The sequence below is a fragment of the Parasteatoda tepidariorum genome, chromosome 8, assembly GCF_043381705.1.
Source record: "Parasteatoda tepidariorum isolate YZ-2023 chromosome 8, CAS_Ptep_4.0, whole genome shotgun sequence".
NCBI classification, from domain to species: Eukaryota; Metazoa; Arthropoda; class Arachnida; order Araneae; family Theridiidae; genus Parasteatoda; species Parasteatoda tepidariorum.
In genome coordinates, this window is record NC_092211.1 from 16653001 (window position 1) to 16679825 (window position 26825).

The 26825-nt window shown below is 30.3% G+C and overlaps 1 protein-coding gene across 1 annotated transcript in view; it reads right to left on the bottom strand.

The window, feature by feature from the left end:
• The window catches only part of LOC107439698 (uncharacterized), a 296584-nt gene that overhangs the window by 49571 nt on the left and 220188 nt on the right, over positions 1–26825 (bottom strand). The window contains exons 78-87 of the mRNA XM_071184208.1: positions 25841–25998; positions 20363–20509; positions 15558–15705; positions 10018–10175; positions 9211–9357; positions 8017–8164; positions 6956–7018; positions 5585–5644; positions 4536–4760; positions 475–572 (exon numbers count right to left, since the gene is read on the bottom strand). Of these exons, the coding sequence (XP_071040309.1) occupies positions 475–572; positions 4536–4760; positions 5585–5644; positions 6956–7018; positions 8017–8164; positions 9211–9357; positions 10018–10175; positions 15558–15705; positions 20363–20509; positions 25841–25998 (1352 nt within the window). The remainder of the gene's footprint in view (positions 1–474; positions 573–4535; positions 4761–5584; positions 5645–6955; positions 7019–8016; positions 8165–9210; positions 9358–10017; positions 10176–15557; positions 15706–20362; positions 20510–25840; positions 25999–26825) is intronic.

Here is a 26825-nt window from a genome sequence, read left to right on the forward strand (position 1 = left end):
AAATAAACTTTAATAAACATAATAAAAAAATAATCATAGGTATAACATTACGCAATGTTGCAAATAAAAATGCAATAAAATATCAAATAAAACATCATGCCGTAGACTGTTATTGACAAAGTACCGTGCTGCAAACTTTGCTATGGACAAAAAATCGTGCCGCGGGCTTTGCTATGGACAAAAAATCGTGCCGAGGGCTTTGCTATGGACAAAATAAGAGGCACAATTTCTAATGGAAAAAATGTTTTGAGGCAGAATTTTCAAAGGACAAAATGTCGTGAGGCGGAATTTCCGAATCACAATATACCAAAATCGGAATTTACCCATGGATGCTAATATTAGCATATACAGTGATAGCATTTAAAATGCATTCACTGTAGAACTTCATACACTCAAGATTTTATCATAGAATCAAGCTGTGGGTGATCAAGAATTTTTCCTGAACGACTTATAGATATTAATAATTCAACTTACCTCTGTACCATCTTCTCCAAAAACTGGAAGCCAATTTTTATTATCAGGACTTGCAATGACTCTGAAAGAAGTCACCCAATTATCTTCATCTTCTCTACCTAAGAAAAGAAATGAACACTGCAAATAATACCATCTAACTTTGAACAAACAGTACATCTGCAATGTTGAAAATGTTTATCAATCATAAATTACATATCGGCCAATTTAAATTTTGTTCGTGTAAGAGTTTTTTGTAGTAGCTAGAGCATTTACAGATGCTCTTTAACGTTCCCTGAATGCCATTACATAAACAACAAATATTATACTACGAATATTATCAAGAGCGTTAAGTGCAAAGATAAGAACATTTTTAAAAAATCCTAAAAGTTTTAAAATTTGGCACATTAGGTGAATTAGGTACATGTAAATCGTAGGAGCTGCTGTTTTGGGTACTCATTTTAATTTTACAGTTTGTTTCGCCGAGCAAAAAAATTTAAAACCTAGGCAATAAAAATTAGAAAAACAAATGTGAATAAAAATGCACAAGGAGTACTGTGGAATGATGAAAAATAACATTCGATGATTTGTTCGGCAGTTATGAATTCTTAACTCTTTAACGCCGAATTTTTATTTAACTTATTTTTCATTATTTTGTATCGATTTAGGTCCAAATAAGTGAAAAATATTGTATTTAGCATTTTAATAACTTATGGTTATAAATAACAGCATGACATACCGGTGCCTTTTTCTGATTTAAAAGGTAAAATCTTCCATACACGTCTCACTTTCAAACAATAAATTCAAATATTTACTTATTTACAATTTTCAATTATTTACAGTTCAAATTTTCACTTATTTACAGTTATTTAAACAAAAAAAAAATTTTTTTACTCATCATTGAAATTTCTGAAATTTACTAAATCAACTGATTAATATCTTTATATGTATAAAAAAATTTCAAACTACTTTTTGTATTTTAGTACAAATATAATTCCGATAATCTTAACAGATTTTTTAGCAGCTAATAGATTTTTTTATAACTAAGCAACATCAAAATTTTACTCGTAATTAAAGTGTCAGAAAAAACATATGTAAAAGGGACACCGGTGTCCCATCTACGATAACGGGTTAAATTTGTAGTTAAAAATACCTAGCGGGTTGCTCTGCGGATAGAATTAAAGCTACAGAGACTACTTTTTTATTATAAGTAATTAATTTATTTTACTATTGTAGGAAAAAACAGGGATAAAACAAGAGAAAAACACGAGGCTAGGTTATCGGAGCCTCCTAGTAATTAAAAAATAACTCAGTTTCATTAAGGAAGAAGAGTGAAAACTTTTCCCCGAATGATTCAAAAAAGTACCTTTAACTTTTGTAACACACTGTAATGTGCTCAAAATACCGAGTTTGTCACCAAGTCACCCATATTTTGAGCATACTACAGTGTATTGAGTACACTGTGTTAAATAAAAATTTATTTAAGTACCTAATCCTAAGGATTATTTGCTTCTTCAACTTCAACTAAAAATAACTAGAAATATAATATAATTATATTTTCAACTATCGTACAAGTTAGTTCCTATGTAAATATTCTAGTTTTAATTGCAATTGTAAAATTTTTTACATTTGATTTTGATTTACATTTGAAGGTCTTATTAAAATAGTGGCTCAACTCCACAAATTAAAAAAAAAATCCATGGTATTAGTTCTATTTTCATGTTCATACAATATTCATGTATGAACATGAAAGTAAAGCTAAGACCATCCTAATACTAATACCAATGCGTAACGCTAATACCAATGTTCACATTCATACAATTCTATATTTAAATCTCGAACAACTCCAAACTATTTCTACTGTCAAATAGAAGGTGTGCCGAATTAATTTGCACAAGGTGCTTTGGCGCACATTCCAATGTAAAAGGAGCGAAGTAAGCAGCTACCGGCTGCCTCCCCTAAATTTGTTGTAATACAGTTGTAGTCGTGATTGTCATGTAAAAGGATTGCCTGCGGTCTTCCGCAGCTTGTGTGAACTTACCTCTGTTATGTAAATAAATGTTATTATTGTTATAGTTCATCGTAGTTACCAGTCGATTAAATGAAGCAGATTTGTACTTGGGTGAAAAGCATCCAATAATTCTTCCTCGGCGTAGTAAATTTGCCGAGTTGCTTGTGATTAGGGAACATGAACGTATTGCTCATTGTGGTGTATCGGCAACTTTGACTCAAATTCGAAAAAATTATTGGATACCTAAATGTCGTCAGCTAGCAAAATCAATCATTCGGCTTTGTCTCATTTGTAAAAAATATAATGCCANAAAACTCGAACAACTCCAAACTATTTCTACTGTCAAATAGAAGGTACCACAAATTAACCAAGGCATAAACAAAGTCATTTACACCTATTTTTAAAGTCTAACGTTCGTTAGACGCTAAAGCTTTGTATTTAAAAATGATCAAAGGTGGAGTTGGACCACTATACAAATAAAACAATCATGTATAATTTTAATAACATGTACTTGATTCCTTCAAATTCTTAACACTATAATAAAATAGAATATTTGAGGTGGGTTGCTAAATGTATATCAACCAAATTCACAAAAAAAAAATTCTAAAAGTTCTTAATCTAATTAATAGCATATCGAAAAATAAATCAAAACACAATTTAAAAGTCAAAATCAATATTATGCAAGAACACAAATATGCACAGGTATCATATGTTATATGTCCTGATCAGTTATTCTATTGATCATCTAGTTAATGTCCAGATTAACTAGGATAATCCATTTCCAAAGATTTGTTTCCTTTTTTGCATTACCTAAGTAGTCTGCAAACTACCTAGATAATCTGCAAATTACCTATTAAGTATTCATTAAAGTGAAAAGTAGATCTTTACTTGAACAACAGCTTTACCTGTACACTTAAATAAACATAATGTCTTTTATTTATTTTTGATTATCTGAAAAATAAAGTTACTGTAATCAAACAATAAACACATCATTTGATAGACCCAATTATCAACCACTTAAAAAACTATAATGTAAAAAATCAAACGGCTTAAAATATTATTGCCATTAAGGAAATTCACCCCTTGCCAGTGTCGCCCGCATCTAGTTCGGACAACTACTACGTGCAGCAGAAGAAAAACTAACGTTTCTATTTTGTGAAACCCAAGCTGATATCGTTTCTACTTTAGGATACTTAATTCACTATTTTCCTAATAGATGGCATTAGTGGTCCTAGTTTTTCACTGATTACGAATTCAGTCGAGGGAGGGAAAATGTGGGTGTTGTCAGCTGTGGATGTGGGATATACCATACTGTAATAGATTTGTAAAATTTATGTATTGAAAATCATATTGTTGTGTTTTTTTATTTTATATTATACTAGTTATATTATATTTAGTTTCAAAATTTTGTTTAATTTGCTCTAATTGAATAAGATGAGTGTGTAATTCATTACTTTTTTATGTCTAGGTAAAAATTATAAATACAGTAGTTATTGCGTTTAAACTTTATTTTTGTAATAAAAAACCATTTTCTAACTTTCACAATAATATACAGAACAAAATCAAACAGTCAAAAAAAATTTCCATTTTTGGTTCATTTTTCTGAATTAAGGGGTTAATATGTCAATTATTTATTTTTCAATATTTCAAGGATCAAGTAAATGAAATAAAAGAAATAAACTTTTGAGCAATGCGGAAACCGTTTAAGCGCTCATTACTTAGGTGAATTTCGGAAAACTCTTGATTCCACGCTCTAGTGGATTACCCTAGTTAATCTGCAATTTAACAAGGATAATATGCTTATTAACGACTTCCGAACTTTAGCGGTGACGTATAAATTGAATCTTTATGTATAGAAATTGATTGAAATATTTAAAAAAGTCAAAAGGTTTAACAGAATCTATGTATGGCCTACTTTAAGAACTTAAATTGAAAAGAATACCAGTTGACATACGAAGCCGAATTAAAACACACAAGTATCCAATGAGAGAATCACGAAAGTAGTTCGGAGGTTTGTTGAGAGCAGTGAGGTTTTTGTTGGCCCTCCTAGTTCTTTAAACTACAAAAATCTTACCTTTTACGTGAACTGAAGTGAGCATCTCCTCTTGTGGGAACTCTATGAGTAAATATGGATGCCTATCCTCCACTCTGGGTACCCAACCCCCTTTCAGTCCATTCGATCCCCGAGTTTTAAAGGGTAGTCGAGATTCATCTCCTCCTGGTACAGACGAAGACGCTTCAATTCGAGATTCTTGAAGGATCGACTTCTCTAGTTCTTTTCCATTCGAACAGGCAAAAGCTATAATATTTGTTACATATTAGATAATCATGATCGCGGATCTTACAATTTTAAACAAGGGTGATGAAAAAGCATCTATGTTTTAATACACTTATAATAACCACAACGCACTATTTTTCGAAGGAAATATGCAGGGGTTAAGTAGAAATATAGGGACACTTCTATGCTAACTAGAATTAAAAAAAATTCCTTTATAGTTTGCCTATGTAAAGAACTCTCCTAGCCGTCTGAAGTAGTGGTAGTGACTATGGTTACGAGGTCAAACCATTTCAAGTAGGGGTGTTGGGTCATTATTTGTGATAGGGTTTTGCTCGGATCGTCGAGAGAAAGGGAGTCAGGGGAAAAAGAAGTTCCCCTCTTTGAAATGCGCTATTTCTTGTTTCCATTACAGTAAACGGACTTCAACTTCGTGGCGAGGGGAGTTCTTTCTAAAGACAAAGTATTGTAGCTAATGTTTTGGAAGGTTTTATGTAGCAAAACTGTAGGCAAAATTGTAAAAATCATGATTGAAGCTTTTTGAAATAATGTAATTTTTACCATGCGAAATTCGAATCGACCAAAGTATATAAGGAGAGAAATTTAACTTATTTATAGCTTTATACCAAAAATTTTTCTGTGCAAACATACTACGAAATTGAGCATAAACATACTATGTTTTAAAAACATACTATGAAATTGACAACTCATAAATTTACTAAGAAACTGATAAATTTTTAACTGGTAAAAACTGATAAATTTGTCACCATCATGTTAAAATCGATAAGTTAGTTACTGTGTTAAAACAGATAAATTAACTATCATGTTAAATTTGAAAAAATTATTACCGTAAGGGAGTTCATCAAGTTCATCACGAACCTTATCTGATTCCATGGTAGATGACGCTCCTGAAATTGTAAGAGAATGTGGTTTTTTAGAAACATTTAAAGTAAAAATTGTGAACAAAAGATATAATGCAACTAAATTTTATATAATCCCTTTATGCTCAACGTCCCATAAAAGTGAGGTATCTATTTTCAAAAAAGTGTAGAAGTAATACAAGTGTTTATTATTAGAATTTTCTTTGCAGATTCAAGATAGTTCTGTCTACTATAGTATATTTATATAAATCTTTATTTTTGTATTTGAATTCAAAGCACACTGCTTCTTTTAAGGCTGAGGCGGTAGGTAACGCAATAAAACTTCCACTTGGGATAATCAAGTATCTACTACTACTTTTTTTTCACTTCTTTGTCAACTCTTAGCTATTGATAAATCAGATATATTGCGCAAAAAAGAGAAAAATACAGGAAATTCCTGAATTAAGAATGGAAAACCACACTAAAATAGTCGTAGTTGTATATTTAAAATTCGATTTTTCTGGAATTATTCGACTGATTACGTTCACATTTTCTATTTCGCCATATAAAGTTGCATTTTTTAAACTGATGTAAAATTTTTATATGTTACAATTCAAATTTTCTTTTACTATTACTAAATAAAACAATAAAAGAATAATAACTAATTGTTCACAATCAATACCTTTTGCTAAGAATTATCGATGGACGAACGAGCTTTATGATTGTGTGCAAAAATTTTCAATTCGCTCGAAAAGATTTCGAGTTATAGCGAAATACACAAAGAGTAACAATAAGAAGTCCGAACTTTCAAACGGTTTCCTGACCAAAATATTGAGGCCATATTTTTAAGATTGTAACTATCTTCCATATTTTGAAGGTCAGGAACTCAAATCCGTCGAGAAAAAGACATGTTTATTCTAAAAAGGTATGTTTTTGTGATTGATGACCCAACTTAAAGTAACGTCTGCACAAATCAATTATCATATTTGAGTTCACCTCTTTAAACTATTAAGAATGAGTCCCTTGTTCGTGAAAATCCTACGATTAGATCAAAAGTTATTAAAGGTGTTCATTTTTTCCCTTCTTTTTGCTCTCTGTAGATGAATGTTAAGCTAAGACTTTCATTTTAGATAATTTTTATGAAGAAAGTTGGCTTATGCGTTAACTGATTTCCTCTTTAAGAAAGCAGATTACGTTGCTTTATCGTCAGTTCGTTCAGTTTTAGGATAATTCTCATTTTTCGTGTTATTCCGTCATTTACGACATGTTTCTTATTTTATTTATTTAGTATGTGATAATTATTTCCTGCTTTATTATATATTTATTTATCTGAGGAAAAAAATGTTTGCAAATAATTACCATAAGGAGATTGCGTAACTTCCAAAACCAAATCACGTGATGGAATAGTTTGTGTCTGGGTCTCTATGGTCAAGGAGAAAAGGTGATTTTAGAATTTAAAAAATGCATTTGAAATGAAATTAATATTTAGAATGCTAATAACAAGTGTACAAGTAAGCATGATTTAAATTATAACAAGGAAGACAGAAAACAGCTTTATATCAATGAAAGAACGGACATACATTTAAAGCAGCATTACTATTCTAATGAAACATCACGTGCCGATAGTTTATGCTTAAATATAACCTATCTTTAGAACACTCTAATCAATAATAAAGTGACTGATGGGTCTTTAATTATAGGCTCGTATTTTTGTGCTGTTAAAGTTTTTCATGCCTGTCCTTTAATAATTTTTCGTCTTTCTTACTCATACAATAATCAATGATAATTGCCTAAATTTGACGAAATGTTTGCTTACAGCTTTTACAAAGAAAGTGTTTAGTCAAAAACTTAACAAATTATCTTGAATTTGGTCTACTTGTTACAGATCAAATGTAAATATCAATCAATTTTGCAAATTATTAAGGCAATGTGCATATTAATTAGGATGGTCCGCTATAGTACCGAAAATTGTTTTATTTATCAAATCACCAAGGTAATCTGAAATTATCTTCAGATTACCAATTAGGTAATTGTTAATTTGTTCATTACAAATTAGATAATAGTTAAAGCGAAAATGAAAAATTTGCTCTGCTAGCAGCAACGTTTCTGTATACACTTAAATTTTTAGATAACTAAACAATAAAGTTAATATCAAACAACCAACAAATTAGTTGATGGAATGGGAGAAACAAACTTTTAAACTTTGAGGGAGTCGTTATCGTGCACATTACCCAGACAAAATGCGAGAAAATCTTGATTCAGTCAATAAGCAAATCACACAAGTTTTCGAGATGTATAGTAACATACACTGTATAAAAAACGTGTGTATTCATTGCATGAGCTGTCTCCTTGATTTATATCAGATCAATACAAATAAGTTAAACTTTAAAATTAATTAAGTGACACAGTTTCTGGTTTACCATATGGATGATAACAGCCAAGGATTTCTGCTCTCAAACTGATCCATTCCTTCCAATCTTTTGGAATAATTTGGATGAGTTGAGCAGACACAGTGTGAGGGAAGACATTTGTAACTGGGGAGTCATTATCGGTATTTCCAATAAAAGTCTGAAAAAGTAACAAAAATGAATAACATAATATGTTGAAATGTAAAATAATAATATTTGTAGGGTTCACGCCAGTGTGGCGACAATTGTTGCCAAATGCTCTACGAGTGTCGCTGAAATTATACGCATGGGCGACAAATATGTCACCTTCAGATATGCTTGGAATTTACAAAACAGTAACGCGAAAACTAATTTTTTTGTGCTTCGAGTTCCATGCATTTAAAAAAAAAATGTAACAATTTTTATTTGTTCAACGCGTGGTATGCTATGCAAGTGCGTAGTATTCAAAAAGAAAAACAGAACGTCTCTGGTACAAAAGTTTTGTAAATTTAAACGTACAAATTTTAAATTTAAATTTCTTGCAGTGTTCATGTACTAACAGTATAACCGTTCATCAATAAAATAATATTTCTTGCTCTTCCAGAATTGATTTTATTTAAAATTTTATAATTTTCAGTTAATTCATTTTAAATGTAATATTTCGTTAATTCTTACTTTCTCTGTTTTCTTTCTTTCTTTCTTTATTTAGTCAGAGCATTTTAATCTTTATACTGAATTTATTTACTAATATTGCTTCAACTTTTATATACTTAATTTTAATAAATACTGATCTTCAATCATTATGGGCAAAAAAGCCTAATTTGTTTTAGAATGTTATAGATGACAATTAACTAATCTGTCGTGGCTGGATGTGGAAGTTTGAAGAAAGGTGTACCAGCTCAGGCACTGTCCCCGTCTTCTGACGTCATTAAATTATGTGGTTTTCCTGCCATGACTGCTAAAAGATAGAGCTCTGAAAAACGGGGCTAGGGGCTTGGTCATGGATGGGCGGTGCGTGCTTTTTGGCCAAATACTGTGAAATAGAAAAATCTGAGAAGAGCTTTTATGCAGAGTTGAACAAATTTAAAATCATTATTTATCTAATAATCGATTTAAACCTATTTTAAGTACACAAACGTTTGATTGAAATGCCTCAGTTTTATAAAATTCAGTTATAATCAAATATAAATCTGATTTAAATGAAGTGACTATTTAAAATCCTTTTACTATTGGTTGGCCATTGCCGTTCTTAATTGAATTCCAGTTTTTTTCGTCATCACTGTACATGATTTCGAACGCTGATACCCATTCTGGCTTATCCGCAGCTCCTTTAGTCACAACAGCAGAAATATTTCTTAAATCATTGAAGTCTATCTAAAATAGAAAAAAAAAGAAACATATATAGAATTACCAAAATAAATGTGTGATTAACAAAATAATGTTGCATTAGATTTTCGGCAATCTAAAAAAAGAATTACTAAATGTTCATGAATGACTAATTTAATGAAAGAAAGATACCAAATGTCTAATAATATAGCGCGAAAATAACGTACCAAATGTTTACACATTTTAACATTAAAATTTGGTGTTAAATTTTCTATCCTAAGGAATAAAAATTAGAGGTCTAATATTAATATTAGTATTATAGCAAGGCGGCCAACTTTCTAACTTTTTGTAAAAAAATATTTTAAAGGTAGCTATGTTTATGTTTTGATGTATTATTTTTTATTTATTTAAATTTATTTTCCACACTATTACATATAAATAATTTAAAAGTTTAGATGCAACGTCACTTTTGTCCAGTTCTTTAGTGGAAAAACTTTTAAAATGTTGGCAAAATTACCTGAAATTCTGAAAACTACGATTAAAAACATTTACCACATAAAATATTTTGCACAAGGCGTAGTAGTTGGCCGGCCTGTTATAGTATAGTAGTGTGACTAATACTATAATACTAACATTAGCATTCCAATATAAGTCAAATATTCCATATATTTGTTTGAAAAAAGTCGTTTTAATTAGGATACCACTCACTTGTAAATATTGACTGTCATCAGCTACAGCCGCTGACCATGATGTATCACTATTCAGCCGAGCATTCCACGGTTTCGTGGTGTCTGATTTGAACGAAGAAGATGTGATAAGGCCATCTTCTATCATCCCTTTATCCAAACCCATAGGTTCCATACAAACTATAAAAGAGAATAAGAGTACAGAGTGTTTTAAAACGACCAGCATGTTTCAATTTTATTTATTTTTAATTCTGTGGCCTATAACTTTAATAATTGACAAATTTCCTAGTTTTTTGATGGCTATGATTTAAAAGTAGGCGTTACTTTTCAAAGTCTGACAAATTTATTATATTGCGATTAGGATAGGGAGAAAAAGTAACGCCCTATTTTTTCACGGAGTAAATTTTTATTAAAAATTAAAAAAATAAAAATAAAGATTAAGTCGGCTGGTTTCTGAGTAAAAATATGAGCTAGTGATGCTACGGCTTAAGATCAATATCTGAATATTTTATCTTCTCCACATTATTGATTCCATCTTGAAAATACTGAAGTGGGAGGGGTTTAAATTGCGTAACTACTTTAAATTTCTAACTGAAAGAACATTACACATTGAATGTAGCAAAAACAAACTATTTTATAAACTATGACATATATAATTGAAATAAAAGGAAAAAGCAAAAGGTCAACGAGAATTCTTTTAGGGTTCAAGACTATTGCCTATAGAATCAGTAATTGACACATTTCCGAGTTTGTTAATAGCTATGATTTAAAAGTAGGCGTTACTTCTCAGAGTCTGAAAAATTTATTAGATCGCGATTAGGCATGCAAGGAAAAGTAACGCCCTGTTTTTTTTTTCCAGTGCAGATCTTTTTTTCAAAATAAGGAAAGATCAAATAACTATGGTTTCGGAGTAAAAAATAAGTGATGCAAAGTTTTAGGACCAATATCTGAATATTTTAAGTTTATCTTCTCCAAGTTATCGATGCTATATTGAAAAAAAAATGAGATGGGAGGGGCTTGCACGAGGCGGAAAGTCGAAAAAAGAGGTCTTGTTTTCAATACCGTGAATCGAATGAAACAAGATCTTTACTTGATAAGACAATAGTTAACATACGAACATAACATATAGTTAATATAATATAAAAACATAGAGTTTTAGGAGGGCATTTTCCACCCGAAACGTCAGATGGATGGAAATGGAAGAAGAAAAATTTAAATACACTGTTTGGAATTACCATAGTTCTAAAGTAACCAGATTTATAAACCAAGATTTGATGACAAATCAGGGGAGAGTCCTCGATAAATGTTTCGATTCGAGCATACCCATATATTTACGGAAACTATAAATTTATATGTGTAACAAGGATTTTTTTATTTTTACAAATTGATAACTAATAAGTTCAGTAGCATTTTCATAAGACTTGATTTCATTACTAAGTGTTGAAATATATAATATTCTCTTTTTGTACACAAGTTAAAAGAATGAGTATATGATAATTAAAATTTATTTTTTGCTGAAATTATTTTAAGATGAGTATGGCGTTTTCATTGTATTACTGTTATCTTGTTAGTGTATCTGTTAAGACAAAACAATTTGTTTTGAAAAAAACATGCAAATTCTGAATTTTTTAATATTTTACATATAGCTTATTAAAACAACATATAGCTCAGTGGTTTCCAACTGGCGGCCCGGGGGCCGCATCCGGCCAACGAAGCCTTTTGTTGTGGCCCGCGAATTAAAATATATTAGTTGTATTTTTTTTGCGGACAATTTTCGTAAAATATCTATATGGGTTTAAAATACTTTTCTCGTTAATAAAAACCTTAATTTCTTCGTTTCTGTGAAATTTATCATACCAACGGTGCAAAAAAAATTATTTCTCAGGTTTTGTATCCAAGAAAATATTCATTCAAATACAAAAATAATCGTGTATGTTGTTCTTTTTCATTTCTTTTTTTTGTATTTTGGGAATATAATTTTGGAATATAATTATATGTATCAGAAATTTTCTCGAAGAAATTCTCCCTATTTAACTTTTTGAAACCACTCATTTTGGACGAAAATATTTACACACACTTTTGTAAATTTAAAATTTAAATATGTATTCTCTGGTGATTGCAGCAGACAAACCTCAATTTTGTCATTTAACATTTTGTGTGTTACTATGTAAGTTTTAATACCAAACTTTTTAAAGTTTTCTATCTTAACAATTAGATATCTGTTGCACATTAATTGTTTAATACATGGGTGCATATTAAAGTTATTGTAGCCAGGATTTTTTAATATGCAATTAAATATTTTTAAAAATCTACTTCTTATTTTAATTTGTAATTCAATACTTTTGTTTTGTACAACTTGGTAAAAATCTGACAGTAATATTTAACGTTCCTTCAAACATAAAAGAGTCCTACATAAAATTTTGATAAAGTTGCGGCCTGCCATTTGATTTGTGTTTTTAATTGTGGCCCCCGTCCTCATTTAAGTTGGAAACCCCTGAATAGCTTATAAAAAAACTATATGTTTTTAGAGAATTTCGAGGGCATTTCGGAACACATGTTTAAATTTTGATATATTTTCCATCCTTAAAGAGTTTGAAATTTTTCGAGTATAACAGAGATGCCAACTGCTCCGGGCACGCCAAAATAATTAAAAAAAAAGCGGTAAATAACTGCAAAGTAAATTTTGCAAATATTTGACGATTTTTGCTTGCTTTTTAAAAGGTATAGCATGACACAAGTGCTTGTCTTGTTGGTAGGTCGGGGTGCCTAAGGCCGAGATGGCCCTTTACCCGTTCATCATGAGATGAGAATCGATGAGGTGAAACACTGAGGTCAGGAGCATAAAGCTAAAGATGAGATGGGGGGGGGGAAATGGCTCATTGCCATGGTGAGGAAAAGCTGTGAGATGACTTGAAAACGAGTTGAGAGTAATCAACAAAAATGAAGTCCACTGTGCTTAGCTCTCGATTAGACAATTAACAGCTCCAGTCTCCGCTAGTAACTAAACGACATAAGTGCTACTGGATGCTGGATATTGGGGTTATCTCGGCGTTTGGCGCGAAGCGCCACTAACCGATTCATCGATTCTGTTTTGTTGTATTCTGGGAGGTCCTATATATCTTTGAAGTTGTAGTATGTTGTAACAACAAGTCAAGTCCTTAAAGAGGCAAATCTTTAGTTTTGAAGGGAAAATCATCTTTGGAATGGGGAGATCCCCTTGAGTTGAGTTGTATGATCAAGTTAATAGTATTTTAATAGTATGCAGTCTGAGCATAAAAAGGCGGTAATTGGGCTGAAATTCGAATTATCACGGATTATATCAATATCGAACAATTTATTGAAATCTGATGTGGTGCATGTTTTTGCGTCGCTGTAAAATTTTGTGGTCAATTTAGCTATAAAGCAATTGATATCATCAATGTTTAAGTCTTTTCTGAGTAATCTATTGCTAATCGCCCTTGGGGCGCCAGTCATTGTGCGTAAAAATTTACCTTCAGTTGTAGATAGCTTCTTTTTTGGTTCGTCTGNTGTATGATAAAGTTAATAGTATTTTGATAGTATGCAGTCTGAGCATAAAAAGGCGGTAATTGGGCTGAAATTCGAATTATCACGGATTATATCAATATCGAACAATTTATTGAAATCTGATGTGGTGCATGTTTTTGCGTCGCTGTAAAATTTTGTGGTCAGTTTAGCTATAAAGCAATTGATATCATCCATGTTTAAATCTTTTCTGAGTAATCTATTGCTAATCGCCCTTGGGGCGCCTGTCATTGTGTGTAAAAATTTACCTTCGGTTGTAGATAGACATAAGTGCTATAAAGTGGTGAATTTTATAAGCCTACAAATTATTTAGAAATGGTGGTGGATAAAAATCTACAAAATTGAATTTATTAAACCAAGAGTCACAATTGATTAACTACCACTTTAAACTATATATTTGCTGTCTGGAGCAAGTTGGCATCTCTGGTATAATCTAGGAGATTCGAGGACTGTTCTCAAGATTTGAGGACATCTGCTCACCTTATATTGGGAGATATTGCTCAGCACTAACTTTCCCACTGCCAGAAACATTGCAAAAGGTGTAAGACCGGAATGGTCAGTATATAATCTGACAAAATATTTATTTAATGTGAGAAAATCATTTTCATTTTTATAAGGAAAAACGACATTACTTTCCGAAACTCCAACAGTAGAGAAGTCTTATTAATTGGTTTTATATAGATTACTTATCAGAATTTTAAAATGTATTTGACTGTCAAGATTTTTTTTTCTTTTCTTTTTCTTTCTTTTTTTTTTACAATTGAAAAATAAGATCATATATATTGGATTATATTTCTTTCAGACTAATAGTAAATAGTGATGAACAATTCATAATTAAAAAAAGTAAGAACTTATTACTATTCTTTAATTGCAGCTAAAAAATTCAATAGTTTTACTACCAGATTGTTCTTTTTACCGTCTCCCAACTTTATTCAAGTCCATTGAGTTAAGTCGATTATTTTCTATCCAAACTAAATGAGCTCCTTAATATAGGTCACTAGAATTCTACGAGAAATAATGTGTACGGAAAATGACATCATCTCTTCTCTTGGCTATTCTGAACTAAGTTCTGAGTCGAGAGTAGGCGTTACTTCTTAGCTCCACCTCCTCGGACGAAGAGTTCATTTCAGCACGGGAGTAAGAGGAAAAAACGTCTCTACGCTTGAAATTGAAACAACCCTTTAATGCGAGCCAAACGCAAACCGTGAATTCTTTTTCAGTCCCTTATTTCGCTTTATCATCCACTATTATACCTTTCGTTACTCTAGCTAATTAAATATATTGCAGCAAAAAGGACAAACTATTCACTCAAAAGAGCGAAATATCAAATTTATGAAATACTTAATGTTAAAAAAATTGCACATAAAGATTGCGAAATAAATATTTTTGTCATATGATCGCCAAATAGCAACCCTGTTCAGGATTGTTCACATCCTTCTCTCAAAAATAGCGAAATAGTATCGTCGGATACCACGTGATGAAGATGGTGCCAAGTGCCAACTCCTGGTGAACGAACTATACTTACCCTGAAGAAGCTATCCAGTTGCATGTTATTTATAAGATAGTCAAGTATTGTTAAGTTGCGAATTACGTCAAAACATTAATCAAGGCAAGATATATTAATTATTGAAAGTAATGCTGGGCCGACATTCTTTAATTAGAAAAAATTATCTTTTACGTAAAAGATTATTTAAGAATGAAATTGAAATAAATACATCCAACTATGATTTTGATTTAAAATAAGCTTGGGAATTAATTGCAAATTATTTACTCTCTCTCATTTTTTTTCAGACATAATTTATATCACAAGTTGATTTCACTACATTGAATAAGTATTATACTTTCAATCAGTATTTTACGGTTTTTTGATGAAATTTTTATAAACTCGACGAGATACATAATATATCCCTTATCGGAATTATAATTTGCTAAGGCATGTTGGAGTATATAATTTGAGAGCTTACGAACATATACATTATTTTTCATTGTAAATTTTTAAAGTTTTGTTTAATAGTTTACCTTTATCTTCAGAACAGCCCAAAACTTCTAATCTTAAGCCAATTTGTTTCTCATAGTCTGTTGGTTTAACACGAAGGAATCGAGCAAATATGGGAGCTGGAAATATGTTTGTAACTGTTGAATCGCTATCATAGTTGGCTTTAAACTCCTAAAAAATGTATTAAAATCATGTTAATTACTTGTATAATTTAAGAAAATTTTGCTAAGTACAATAAATCAACTTATCATTTGTACTACACTGAGTAAGATGACGAAGTGAATATGGAAATATTTTTCGATCTAATGATTGGGTTTTGATGTGTTAGGACCCAATCTTAATAGTTCTTTGGGTCTAGCCTTAATTATGCTAATTAATCAGTGCAAACACTTTTTTTAGTAACGAGATCAGACAAAAACATTTTTACTGAATAAACATGCCTTTTTTTTTCCTCAACAGAATCAGAATTTTAATCTTCAAGACATGAGTGCTAGTTGAAAAGCGTAAAAAGTATGTTCCTTATAGTTAGGCAAAAAAGTATTGGAAAGTTTGAACCCCTTAATGTAAATATTACGTTTGCATTTTTCGACATACCTCAGCAACTTATTAAACTAAAATATTTTGCTTGTTTATCCAAAGATAATTCGGTATCATTTTTTATAATTTTTTTATAATTTCTTTATTGTTTTTTCAATTATTAATTTACTAATAAACAAAAAATTTTGAACAGCATGATATATAAATTTTGGAGTCCATCTAATCTACAAAAGTTTAATTGACGAAATTCAATACGTAAATAGCTAGCTTTTGAAAAATAATAATTTCAATTCTAGCTCTCTTCATCCCAAACTATTGAGACTATATTTACCATATTGCAGCTACCTCATTCTGAGGATCAATAATCCACAATTTTTTTTAAATTTTATTTTATCACCGTAGTTGAACTGCCGACTCAAATCCGAGTTTACGAGTATCAATGTTCCATAACCTTGTAATTTTGAAAACGTTCCAGAAGGCAAGAGAACAATGCTCCATAACCTTGTAATTTTGAAAACGTTCCAGAAGGCAAGAGAAATTCTAGATCAAGCACAGGGACAAACTAGCCTTCGTGGAGAAGGAACTTTTTAGATGGAATTAACCCGTATTTGCATTACATGAAGGGGAGAAACACGATAACCTTACACAGTGAGCCCTCTACCACTGAGGATATTTTACGTCAGTATTGTGGTCTGCGCGAACCATGTGCGGAATTCGTATCGACCTGCCATCATTGGGATTCGAGCCCGGGTCACCTCATTGGGAGGCGAGTGCTCTATCCCCTGAGCCATTACGGCTCAAGAATCTACAAGAGATTCTTGATATATATGATAGACATTAATCTATCTGTCGAGAAAAGGATTGTTTATTCAGAGAAAGGGCGTTTTTGTCCTAATTGTCTTTTGAACTAATTAATTAGTATGAATTCAGTTTAACTCTCGTGCTATTAAGACTGAGTCCTAGTATAAGTAAATCCGAACATTGCATCAACAACTATTAAAGTGTTTTTTTTTTTTTTTTTTTTTTTTTTTTTTTTTTTGCTCTCTTCTTCAATTTTTGCGCATATAATACAAAAATTTTAATTATTTATTTATTCTTGTTATAATCATAACATTAGTTGACACTTCTATATATAACAGCATGAAAATAATGGTATATTCATGAATTTAATCACTACATGAGAGGCATACGGATGTTAATATTTTTTTTTATCAACTATGTGTCGTAAAAAATATAGTTTCACAAAACAATATTAAGTAGGTTTTTATGTGCCAAGTCATGTGTTTAACTAAAAAACCAATAGAAACTTTTCATACTTATAAAAACATTATATACCATGAATTATCAAAGGAAACTACGTAATAATTATCTAAAGCAGCAGTTACCAATTTTTTTCTATCATTGGAACCCTAAAAATCAATCTTCCTTTTGCGGAATCCTAATTTTGTAAATAGATCTTATTAAGCTAATTGTGAACGTTATAACTTAAAAATATTATTTTGAAAATAATTAATTTGAGGAATGAAGATTTTTTCATCGTTTTATAATTAATGATCTTAAATTCAGTTTTCTGCTCGAAAATTTTAATTTGCAGTTCCTGTGCTTAATCTAGTTTAATCATAAATTTATTTTTGATGTATGCACAAAGATGAAACGGAATAAGATATTCTGAAATATGGTTTACTTCAGAATGAAAACTTTAAAAAAGCTGCTATAAATGTTGGAAATAGTTAATAGGAAAACATATTTCTTTATTAAAGTATATAGTTATTTTGATTTGAAAAGAGTAATATGAAATACTAATGCAATATTCTATTAAAGCTTGTTTTTTTCTCATAATTTATTCAATATTATTAGAAATATTATATTTATTCTTCAAAAAGACTATTTCTATTTCATTAGCATTTTAATTGAAGTTGTTTCCTGAAAGCAACCGAAAGAATAAATAAATCACTAATTATAGGTTTAATCTAAATATAATCAGAAGTTTCTAAACTCATCACTGGTTTCAAAAAAGTACTAACTCTCGGTATCCCTTTAATTTGTAGATGGAGCATCATTTGGGAACGGCTGATCTAAAGTAATGAAGTAATGAAGTAAAGTAAAGTAATTCCTCATTGATTATTAACGAAATTGAAATTTTTTTAAGAAAAGAATTAAAACTTAGATTTACGATTCGTTTAACCCTAATGAGGAACCGGTATTGACTAGTAATCTGTAAAAAAGATCAAAAATGAATGAGTTGATCAAAAATGAAAAACGAAGATCAAAAATGAAAGAACGAACGAACGAATGAATGAATGCAAATCTACAATGGTGTAAAACGGCTGGAGAATAAATAAAAAATATTGACCTTGAAACATCCTTTTTGTTTCTTTTTTTCTCGCTTCATTTAAGTTGAGTTTTAAACAATAAACCATTCAAGCATCCATAAGTACTAAGAATACAAAGTTCAGAAGCTGCACGAGTTAATATTCAAAACCAACGATTATTCGTCTAAAATAACCGATGGAGTTTCAAACAAAAACATTTGCGTCTACGTTTACTTTATATATGATAGACATTAAGAAAGTTATATTTTAATAGTGCTTTGATGGAGTGTCTAGACAAGCTACGTATCTTTAGCGTATTTAACTTTCTGACATATTTTGATGATTCTAACTTTTTTTTGTGTGATTGAAATGAGCATCAGACTGAATCCAAAATTTTTCGATCGATAAGTAATACTAGAGAAATAAAAGTTATTTCTGTATGGTCTAGTTTTAATTGATTTCATAAACGCGGATTTAGCTTCACGCATTTTGTTATTGATTCTATATAGAAATTAAATTTAAATCTATTAATTTTGCTTGCTTATTCCACCTAATCTTGTTTCAGACTTCTTTTTCCGTAAATACTCGGTAACTTTTTTTTTGTCAAAAATATTTGAAATAGGGTGCATAATTAATTCTTATTCTTATTGTTATGTATGCAAGGCTTTTTGGAAAATGTTTTAGGGTGTTCAGATTTTTTTTTCCCACCGCGAGACTATTGAAAACTATAGGGTAAGTTTCGAGACAATTGCAGCATATTTTATAGTGATTACTTTTTAAGACATGTGATAATTTTTTTTTTAAAAAATAAAGTTTTAGATGCCAAAAAAATCAATATTAATACTGTAAGACTTTTCTTTGTAAGCATTTTTTAAACTGTGGTAAATATTATAAATGTTCAGTTTTAAAATGAAGAAAAAAATTAAGAAAGAAAAGAGAGAAATATTGTAATTTTCAGAATAAAACACTTACAATAATTCTATATATATTTAGAAAAATAAAATGCACATGGGTGCACATGGGAGAGCCAATTTTCTAATTGCCACTTGTATTTTTAGTCATTTTGTGGTCGCTGGTATACCATTAATTTTGAACTACTATATTACAAACTAATATGAGGAAAATCTGATATTAATGAGAAAAAAAAAGAAATCCGCCTTACGGTAGATATTTATTAAATTCTTTTCTGCTTCTAGGCTACAGCGTGGAATTTCTGATTAAAACGTTCAAATAAACGGTTAAGGATTTCTGAACAACGGTGAACTTAAACTTGTTCGATGATTTTCTTTGAATTTTAAATTTTTATATTTAGTTCCTTCTAGTTAAGAATTGCAACACTGTAAAGCGATTTGTTTTAGGTTTTTGGTACTTGACTTTTTTTTAAACAAAAAATACTTAATTTTTCAGAATTATCTGAAAGATTTTAAAAATTCACAGAATTAATTGCAGAATTATCAAAAAAAAATCGATCGCAGAATTTATCTCTGAATAAATAAATAAAAATTTACAGAGTTCTTACAGAAAACAAAAATAATTACAAAATTTACAGAAAGAAATACAGACTTACAGAAGTAAATAGAGAATTTACAGAAAGAATAACAGCATTAGGGAATTTACAGAAAGAATTATGGAATATAGCTAATTTACAGAAAGAATTATGGAATATAGTTAATTTACAGAAGGAATTGCAGTATTAGGGAATTAACAGAGAGAATTACAGTATTAGGGAATTTACAGAAATAATCGCATGACTTAATAAGAAAAAATACAGATTTTTTAGGAGTAATAGAACTCGCAGAGAGAATCGAAGAATTTACTATAGAAAAAACTACAACGTTTATCGAGAGAATTACAGAATTTACTGACAGAAGAATAACATTTACAGAAGAAAGAATTTATTTCACAATTATTGAAACATTTACAACACCGGCGAATGTCTTACAGTAAAATATTTTTCGTTGTAAAAAAAAGAAACTTACTATATCATTTCCATGTTCATCTTTTAGACCATTCCAGAAAAGGCCATCGTCGCTGAAAGAAATAGTGTATGATTTCACCCATGCGTTAGCATCATTCCTGCCACGCGTCATCAAACCGGTTAAATTTGTTGGAATCAACATATCGACCTATAAACAAATGTAACACAATATAGGCTGCATTTGAAATGTTGTGTATCACATACTATAAACATAGAAAGGTAATATTCGTTTCCAATGGAGTTTTTTTTTTAAAGCAGTAATTATGCAATTTTACTATTCATATTTTTTCAAACCCTTTATCTGAAGAAATTAAAGTAAATAATGGAGTCAGACAGGGAGACTCCTTATCCTGTCTTCTTTTTAATGTTGCTCTAGAGAAAATTATAAGAGATGCTGAAATCAATATCAGGGGCAACATATTTTCAAAATCTATTCAAATATTGGCGTATGCGGATAATTTAGACATCATTGCAAGAACTGTTCCTGCATTAAAAGAAGCTTTCCTTTCTTTGGAGCTTGCTGCTAGGGATATGGGACTAATCATCAATACCGATAAGACCAAATACATGCCTGTACTTGCTAAATTAAATTTTACTGAATCCTATCTGGAGATTGGTTCCCACAGGTTTCAGACTGTTCAGAATTTTACTTACCTTGGTTCAATAGTTACTGCCGACAATAACATAGACAATAAGATTCGGAGTCGTCTAATTTGTTCAAATAAAGCTTTTTATGGTTTAAAACGTTTTTTCAAATCCTCTCTTTTATCAAAAAATACAAAACTTTTACTCTATAAAACATTAATTAGGCCAATACTTACCTATGGCTCTGAGACCTGGAACCTAACTCAAGCTGGTGAAAATAAAATTGCCATTTTTGAGAGAAAAGTTTTGAGGGCCATCCTTGGTGGGATAAAAATAAATAATTCCTGGAGAAGACGATATAATACTGAACTGTATAAAATCTACAGAGAGCCAGATATTGCGAAATTCATTAAAATACATCGAATGAACTGGGCAGCTCACATTTTCAGAAGGAATGATGACTCAAATTTAAAAAAAATCCAGTTACACAAACCCCTAACGAACAGGAAAAGAGGTAGACCCAGGCTGAGATGGCTGGATTTAGTTGAGACTGATTTCCTTACTCTAAATGAGAAAAACTGGCGAACAAGTGTCAAAAGTAGAGAGAAGTGGATTCGAATTAAAAGGAAGGCACTGGCCCACCCTGGGCTGTCTAGCCAGATATGATGATTTTTTCAAACCCTCTCTATGTGATTTTTACGACACGGTTTGATTTTGTACTCGTAGAGATTTGCTAAAAACTTTTGCACTGAGGTAGTACAAATTGGTCCCTGATTAAGATCAAATACTTAGGAATTTGCAAATGGTTTTCCTTAATCTATTCAAACATTATGAGGAAGAAGCTCTTTTTTCCCACCCCACATGCGCTGAGAGTATACGCACAAAAGTTTACATACACGTATATGTATGTTAGCGTTACTAATACGTATATCTCAGTACGTATTAGTACTCATATGTAAAAGTTACATATTAGTACTAATACGTATTGAGATCATGTTTGTGTGATCTAAGACCATAGAGTCGTAAAGACTCGTTTTATGATACTTACGGCCGTGAAGGGAAAATCACGTGATCATGGTTCTGAAAGAGTTAAGGCTGTTCTACGAAGGCTTAGTTGTCATTAAGGCCCAAATAACTTAATTCTAACTTGTTTGCGGGAGGGGTATAGTTTGTCTATGGTAAGAACTTCCCCCTCCACAAAGTCTGAGGCAGTATGTTGCTATGGAAATAAGAGTAGCGCATTTCAGGGAGAGTAGCTTCTCCTCACTGAAGGGCTAACATAATAGATCAAAGAAAAATATTCCGTTTCGCTCTCCGACCATACCGAGCCAAAATCTGTCCTAAAATTGAAACAGTTATACCTCGTTACCATAGTCTCCGCCATGGGTCCAGACGAATGGCTAGGGGAGTTCTTATTTTAGACAAACTATATAATACCTATGACAATCAAGACTTTAGATCAAGTGTAAATATAGCATGAAATTAAAATTTCGCTCTGAGTTTGAAGTTCTCAAAAGAAATTTTTTTATTTTCATTCATTTTTATTTTTTTAAAAAACATTTTTTGGTGAAAGAGGTGTGAAGAACACCCTTAATGCTAAATACATTTATAAACTCTAAAGAAAAGAAAATTTTATCTTCAAAATATTCGAACCAAACATTTCATTTCAACCAGAAAAACAAATGAAATATTTAATGAGATACAATTTCCATATATATGTCTAGTAATGATATTCAATATTTTAAATTGAAATGAGAAAATATGCTATAAATTTGCGAGCGTAAAAAGAACAAATATTTTTTCCTTCGCAACAAGTCAAAATATAAGACTCGCTTACCTATCACATAAATTTCCAGTGGACAGAACAGAATAGTAATGAATGATTAAATTTCAGAGTGATTTATTATTAAGTTTTGAATAGTAAATATATAATAATAAGTACTATTAGTTATTAATTTCATTTTGCATTTTTTTAAAACTAGTAGTGTATAGCCTATATTTGCACCGCTAATTAAATTTTTTGTCGAAAGTTCTGGTATTAAAAAAAGATAGAGGATCAATCTCGCATGTTATTAAATTGTTTATTACATTTGAAGAATTTTTAATCTTCCATTCAATTTTAAAATCATATGAATATCACTATTTTCTAATAACTCCTAGGAAGATATGTATTTTTTTTTAACAAAATGCAAACAATTTTGTGTAGCTTTTCGTTATATATTTGTAAATTTATAATATGTGATTTTTAAGTATTTCTTAATTTAAAATAATTGATCATTAATTTTTTCAAAATTAATCAAAATTAATTCATAATTAATGTTAAATTGATTGTTAGCTTTTAATATTTTGTAATGAAATCTCTATATTTCTTCATTCGATTATTAATAAACTTTTGTGTATTATTACGCCTCGCGTAATAATCACTCTCATGAGACTTAACATTACATTAACATAAGATTAAACATTAGTAGCACAAACATTCCATAAAAACCAATAATTTATGTTTTAAATGTTCTGATCCTAAACTAGAATTGCATAGTCTATAGCACAGTGCGCAAAAAAGTACAATGTATTGTACAGTGCGAAAAAAATAAACGGACCACCCTGAATAAATCTTTATCCAATGATCCGATCTTCACTTCTTAAGACTCAATTCTAATGATTCGATGAGGGTGACCTCAAATATGCTAATAAATTGAAACAGACGATATATTAAGTTGCAAAAGCGTGTTTTCTCTGAATAAACATACCTATTGTTTCTACAAATTCGGATTACTGACTCTCATAGTATAAAGGGTAGCTGTAATCTGGGAAATATGGTCCCAATAATTTGGTCTGGAGGTCCGTCCAAAGCTTGCACCTTTTAATGCTAATTTTACTTACTACATATTTCGTCATACCTCGAGAACTTTTTAAGCGAATTTAAAGATTTATGCACTAAATAATANGACCGGCGCGGCGAGAGATACTTCAAAGGAGTGAACCAGCCCTTCTATTCTCTTTAGCCCTGCCTTTTAATGCTAATTTTACTTACTACATATTTCGTCATACCTCGAGAACTTTTTAAGCCAATTTAAAGATTTATGCACTAAATAATAAAGTTTGTTTATCCATAGATAATTCCATTCATTAATGTAATGATTGAATGTTCCATAACGTTTAGTAAATATTTATTTTTTATCATTTTATTTAATATTAGTAGAAAATGTTGAATTGTAAGGTGTACAATTTTTTCATCGTTTTAAAGAACATAATTTTTTATAGCAAAATATAAAAAAAACGACATTGGTCGAACAGTTTCTGTAAAAATGATTTTGAAAAAGCCGTATTTTTAAAATTCGATTTCACAGGAACTATTCGACTGACTTCGCTCAAATTTTGTATTTTGCCACGTCAACTTACAATCTTTAGCATGATGTAAAAAATTATATACCTCACGATTCAAAGTTTTTTCAACTGTTATTAAATAAAAACAAATATTTATTAAAAGTTTTTTTTATGCATGAAATGTTCTTGCATAAACGAAATTTATAATTGTCCGCAAATTTTTTTCTCGAGATACGCTGAAACACGTAAGAAAGGAAGTTAACATTTAAGGGTTCGAACTTTGTACCGCTTTCCTCGCCAAACTATTCTGACTCTATTTCCCTGATTGCAGCTACCCTCTAATATTTTGGGGGTCATAAATCCAAATCTGTCAACACAAAAAAGTTTATTCAGAGAGAGTACGTATTTTATCTGGTTTTTAATTTTAAAAATCATTTGCTTTAATTAATTAACATATTTGAGATCACCTTGTGTGATCTGATCATTAGATCAAAAGTTATTTAGAAAGATCCGCTTTTTTGCACTCTGTACGCTATTGTAAATGTTATTGATTTAAATAATTTTTATACCCTTACTTAGTCAGCCTTGCCAGTTTTGTACCTTACTTAGCCTTATGTATACAGACTATACTATATATAAAAAAAATAAATAAAATAATATTTTTAAAAACCACATTTTTGTAGTGGAGAATAATAATTAAAAAGCAAAAATTTGAAAAACGAAAAACGTGGGGTGCATGAAATACATAACAGTAACAGTATGTGTGCTCATGAGAATATGTGTATGAATATCTGTAATTGTATCTGAATGTGGATGTGTATGTGGTTGTGCATGTGTATGAGTAAGACAATGTGTATATGTACTGTTATGTATTTCATGCGCCCCACGTTCTTCGAATTTTTGTTTTTTAATTTTCATTCTCCACTACAAAAGCGTGGTTTTTAAAAAAATATTATTTTTATTACTTTTTTTTGTACTCACTTCTAAAATCTCAAATCTTTCACTCACTGTACACAAAATTTTTCAACAGTCATGTGACACTAATTAGAAATAATCGAATCGACAACAAAAGACAATTGCGAAAATATTAATTTTTCTTTAATTTTATTTTGCTTTGTATGTCTTCTTTCTCTTCATTTTCATGCATTGTCATCCAATTCTAAACTACGTACCAAATTTGAAGTCTGTAGCTAGTCGGGAAGTTAGTTTAAAATCGATTACAAAATTCCACCCGAACAGACAGACATACACGAAGGCAAGTTGATATAAACGTGGTAAAAATGCAATAGTTCATTAACTCAATTTTCAACTCTCTCTTGAAATTATTTAGCACTATTGCAATAACTAATCACGAAGATCTATAATTAGACTTGAATGAGTCAATATTCCAATTTCAATGTCTAAACAGCTATGCATCGAAGTGCTTCATTTCGATAACTCGGTAATGTGAATAATTGAATTTACTTATATTTACAGCATTTACTGCCACAGATCAAACGTGAAGATGTCTCTCGGTCGTTAAAGAGTGATTATTACGCCAAACATCTCGCCAAATATATTTGCTTACTTGAACAAAAGGAGAGCCGTCATCTTTGTTTGCGACCCACGCACTGTCACTGTCAAGGCGCACATTCGAAGGGCTTAGAGATGGGCTTAGGAAAGACGAAGCGGATATTTGGAACTCATATACGTCACCGCTCTCCATTCCCAAAGGTGACTGACACACTGGAATAAAAAGGATAAATGGAGCTTAAAGCTAACAAGACAGATAAAATGTTAAAAGAATCTCTTTTGTTTTCGTTTACTCAGTTTACTTATGTAACTGTTTGTAAACTGTTTTGAAATAAAGAATTTTTTTTATTTTTATATAAAATGTTTTATGACAGAAGACTTAAGGGTTAGGTAATAAATTTTTGTCTTAAATAAACATGTTTTGAAAGGGGAATTTCAGCCCAAAACTTAATAACGTTTATTTATTCATCATAAAAAAGTTAGATAAAAACAGAAAAATTCTGATATTTGATATTTTAATATTGAATGTCTCAAACTTTAAGATTAAAAATAAAAAGTCCCACTAATAAGATATTTTCTGGTTCAAAGATTATCCTTATAATACCGTTTGATTAGGGCAGTGATAATTTTGAATGTGAAATAAAATAATATGTACTACAAAAGCACATTTATTAAGGTATTAATTATTTCTTCCGACCAATTTTTTTATTAGTTAGTAACAGTTATTTGTTTTTTCGCTAGCTATTAATTGTTAGCTTGTTTTCGGTAACTATTAACTGTTATTTTTTTGTGATTTCTTGTTAACTAGTTTTTTTGCTAATTATTAATTGTTAGCTTAATTTTTGTTAGTTATCCTTTGTTTATTTTTGTTTTGTTTTTTTAGTTATCCTTTGTTAATTTGTTTATTAATTACATAGCTTACTTTAATGATTAGCTCTTACAAAATTTTTTAAAATTGTGCGTCATATACAATTTAAACACTTCCATCTTATTTTAAGATAGTCAGAGACAATACAATCGCCGACAAAGATGTTCACGCG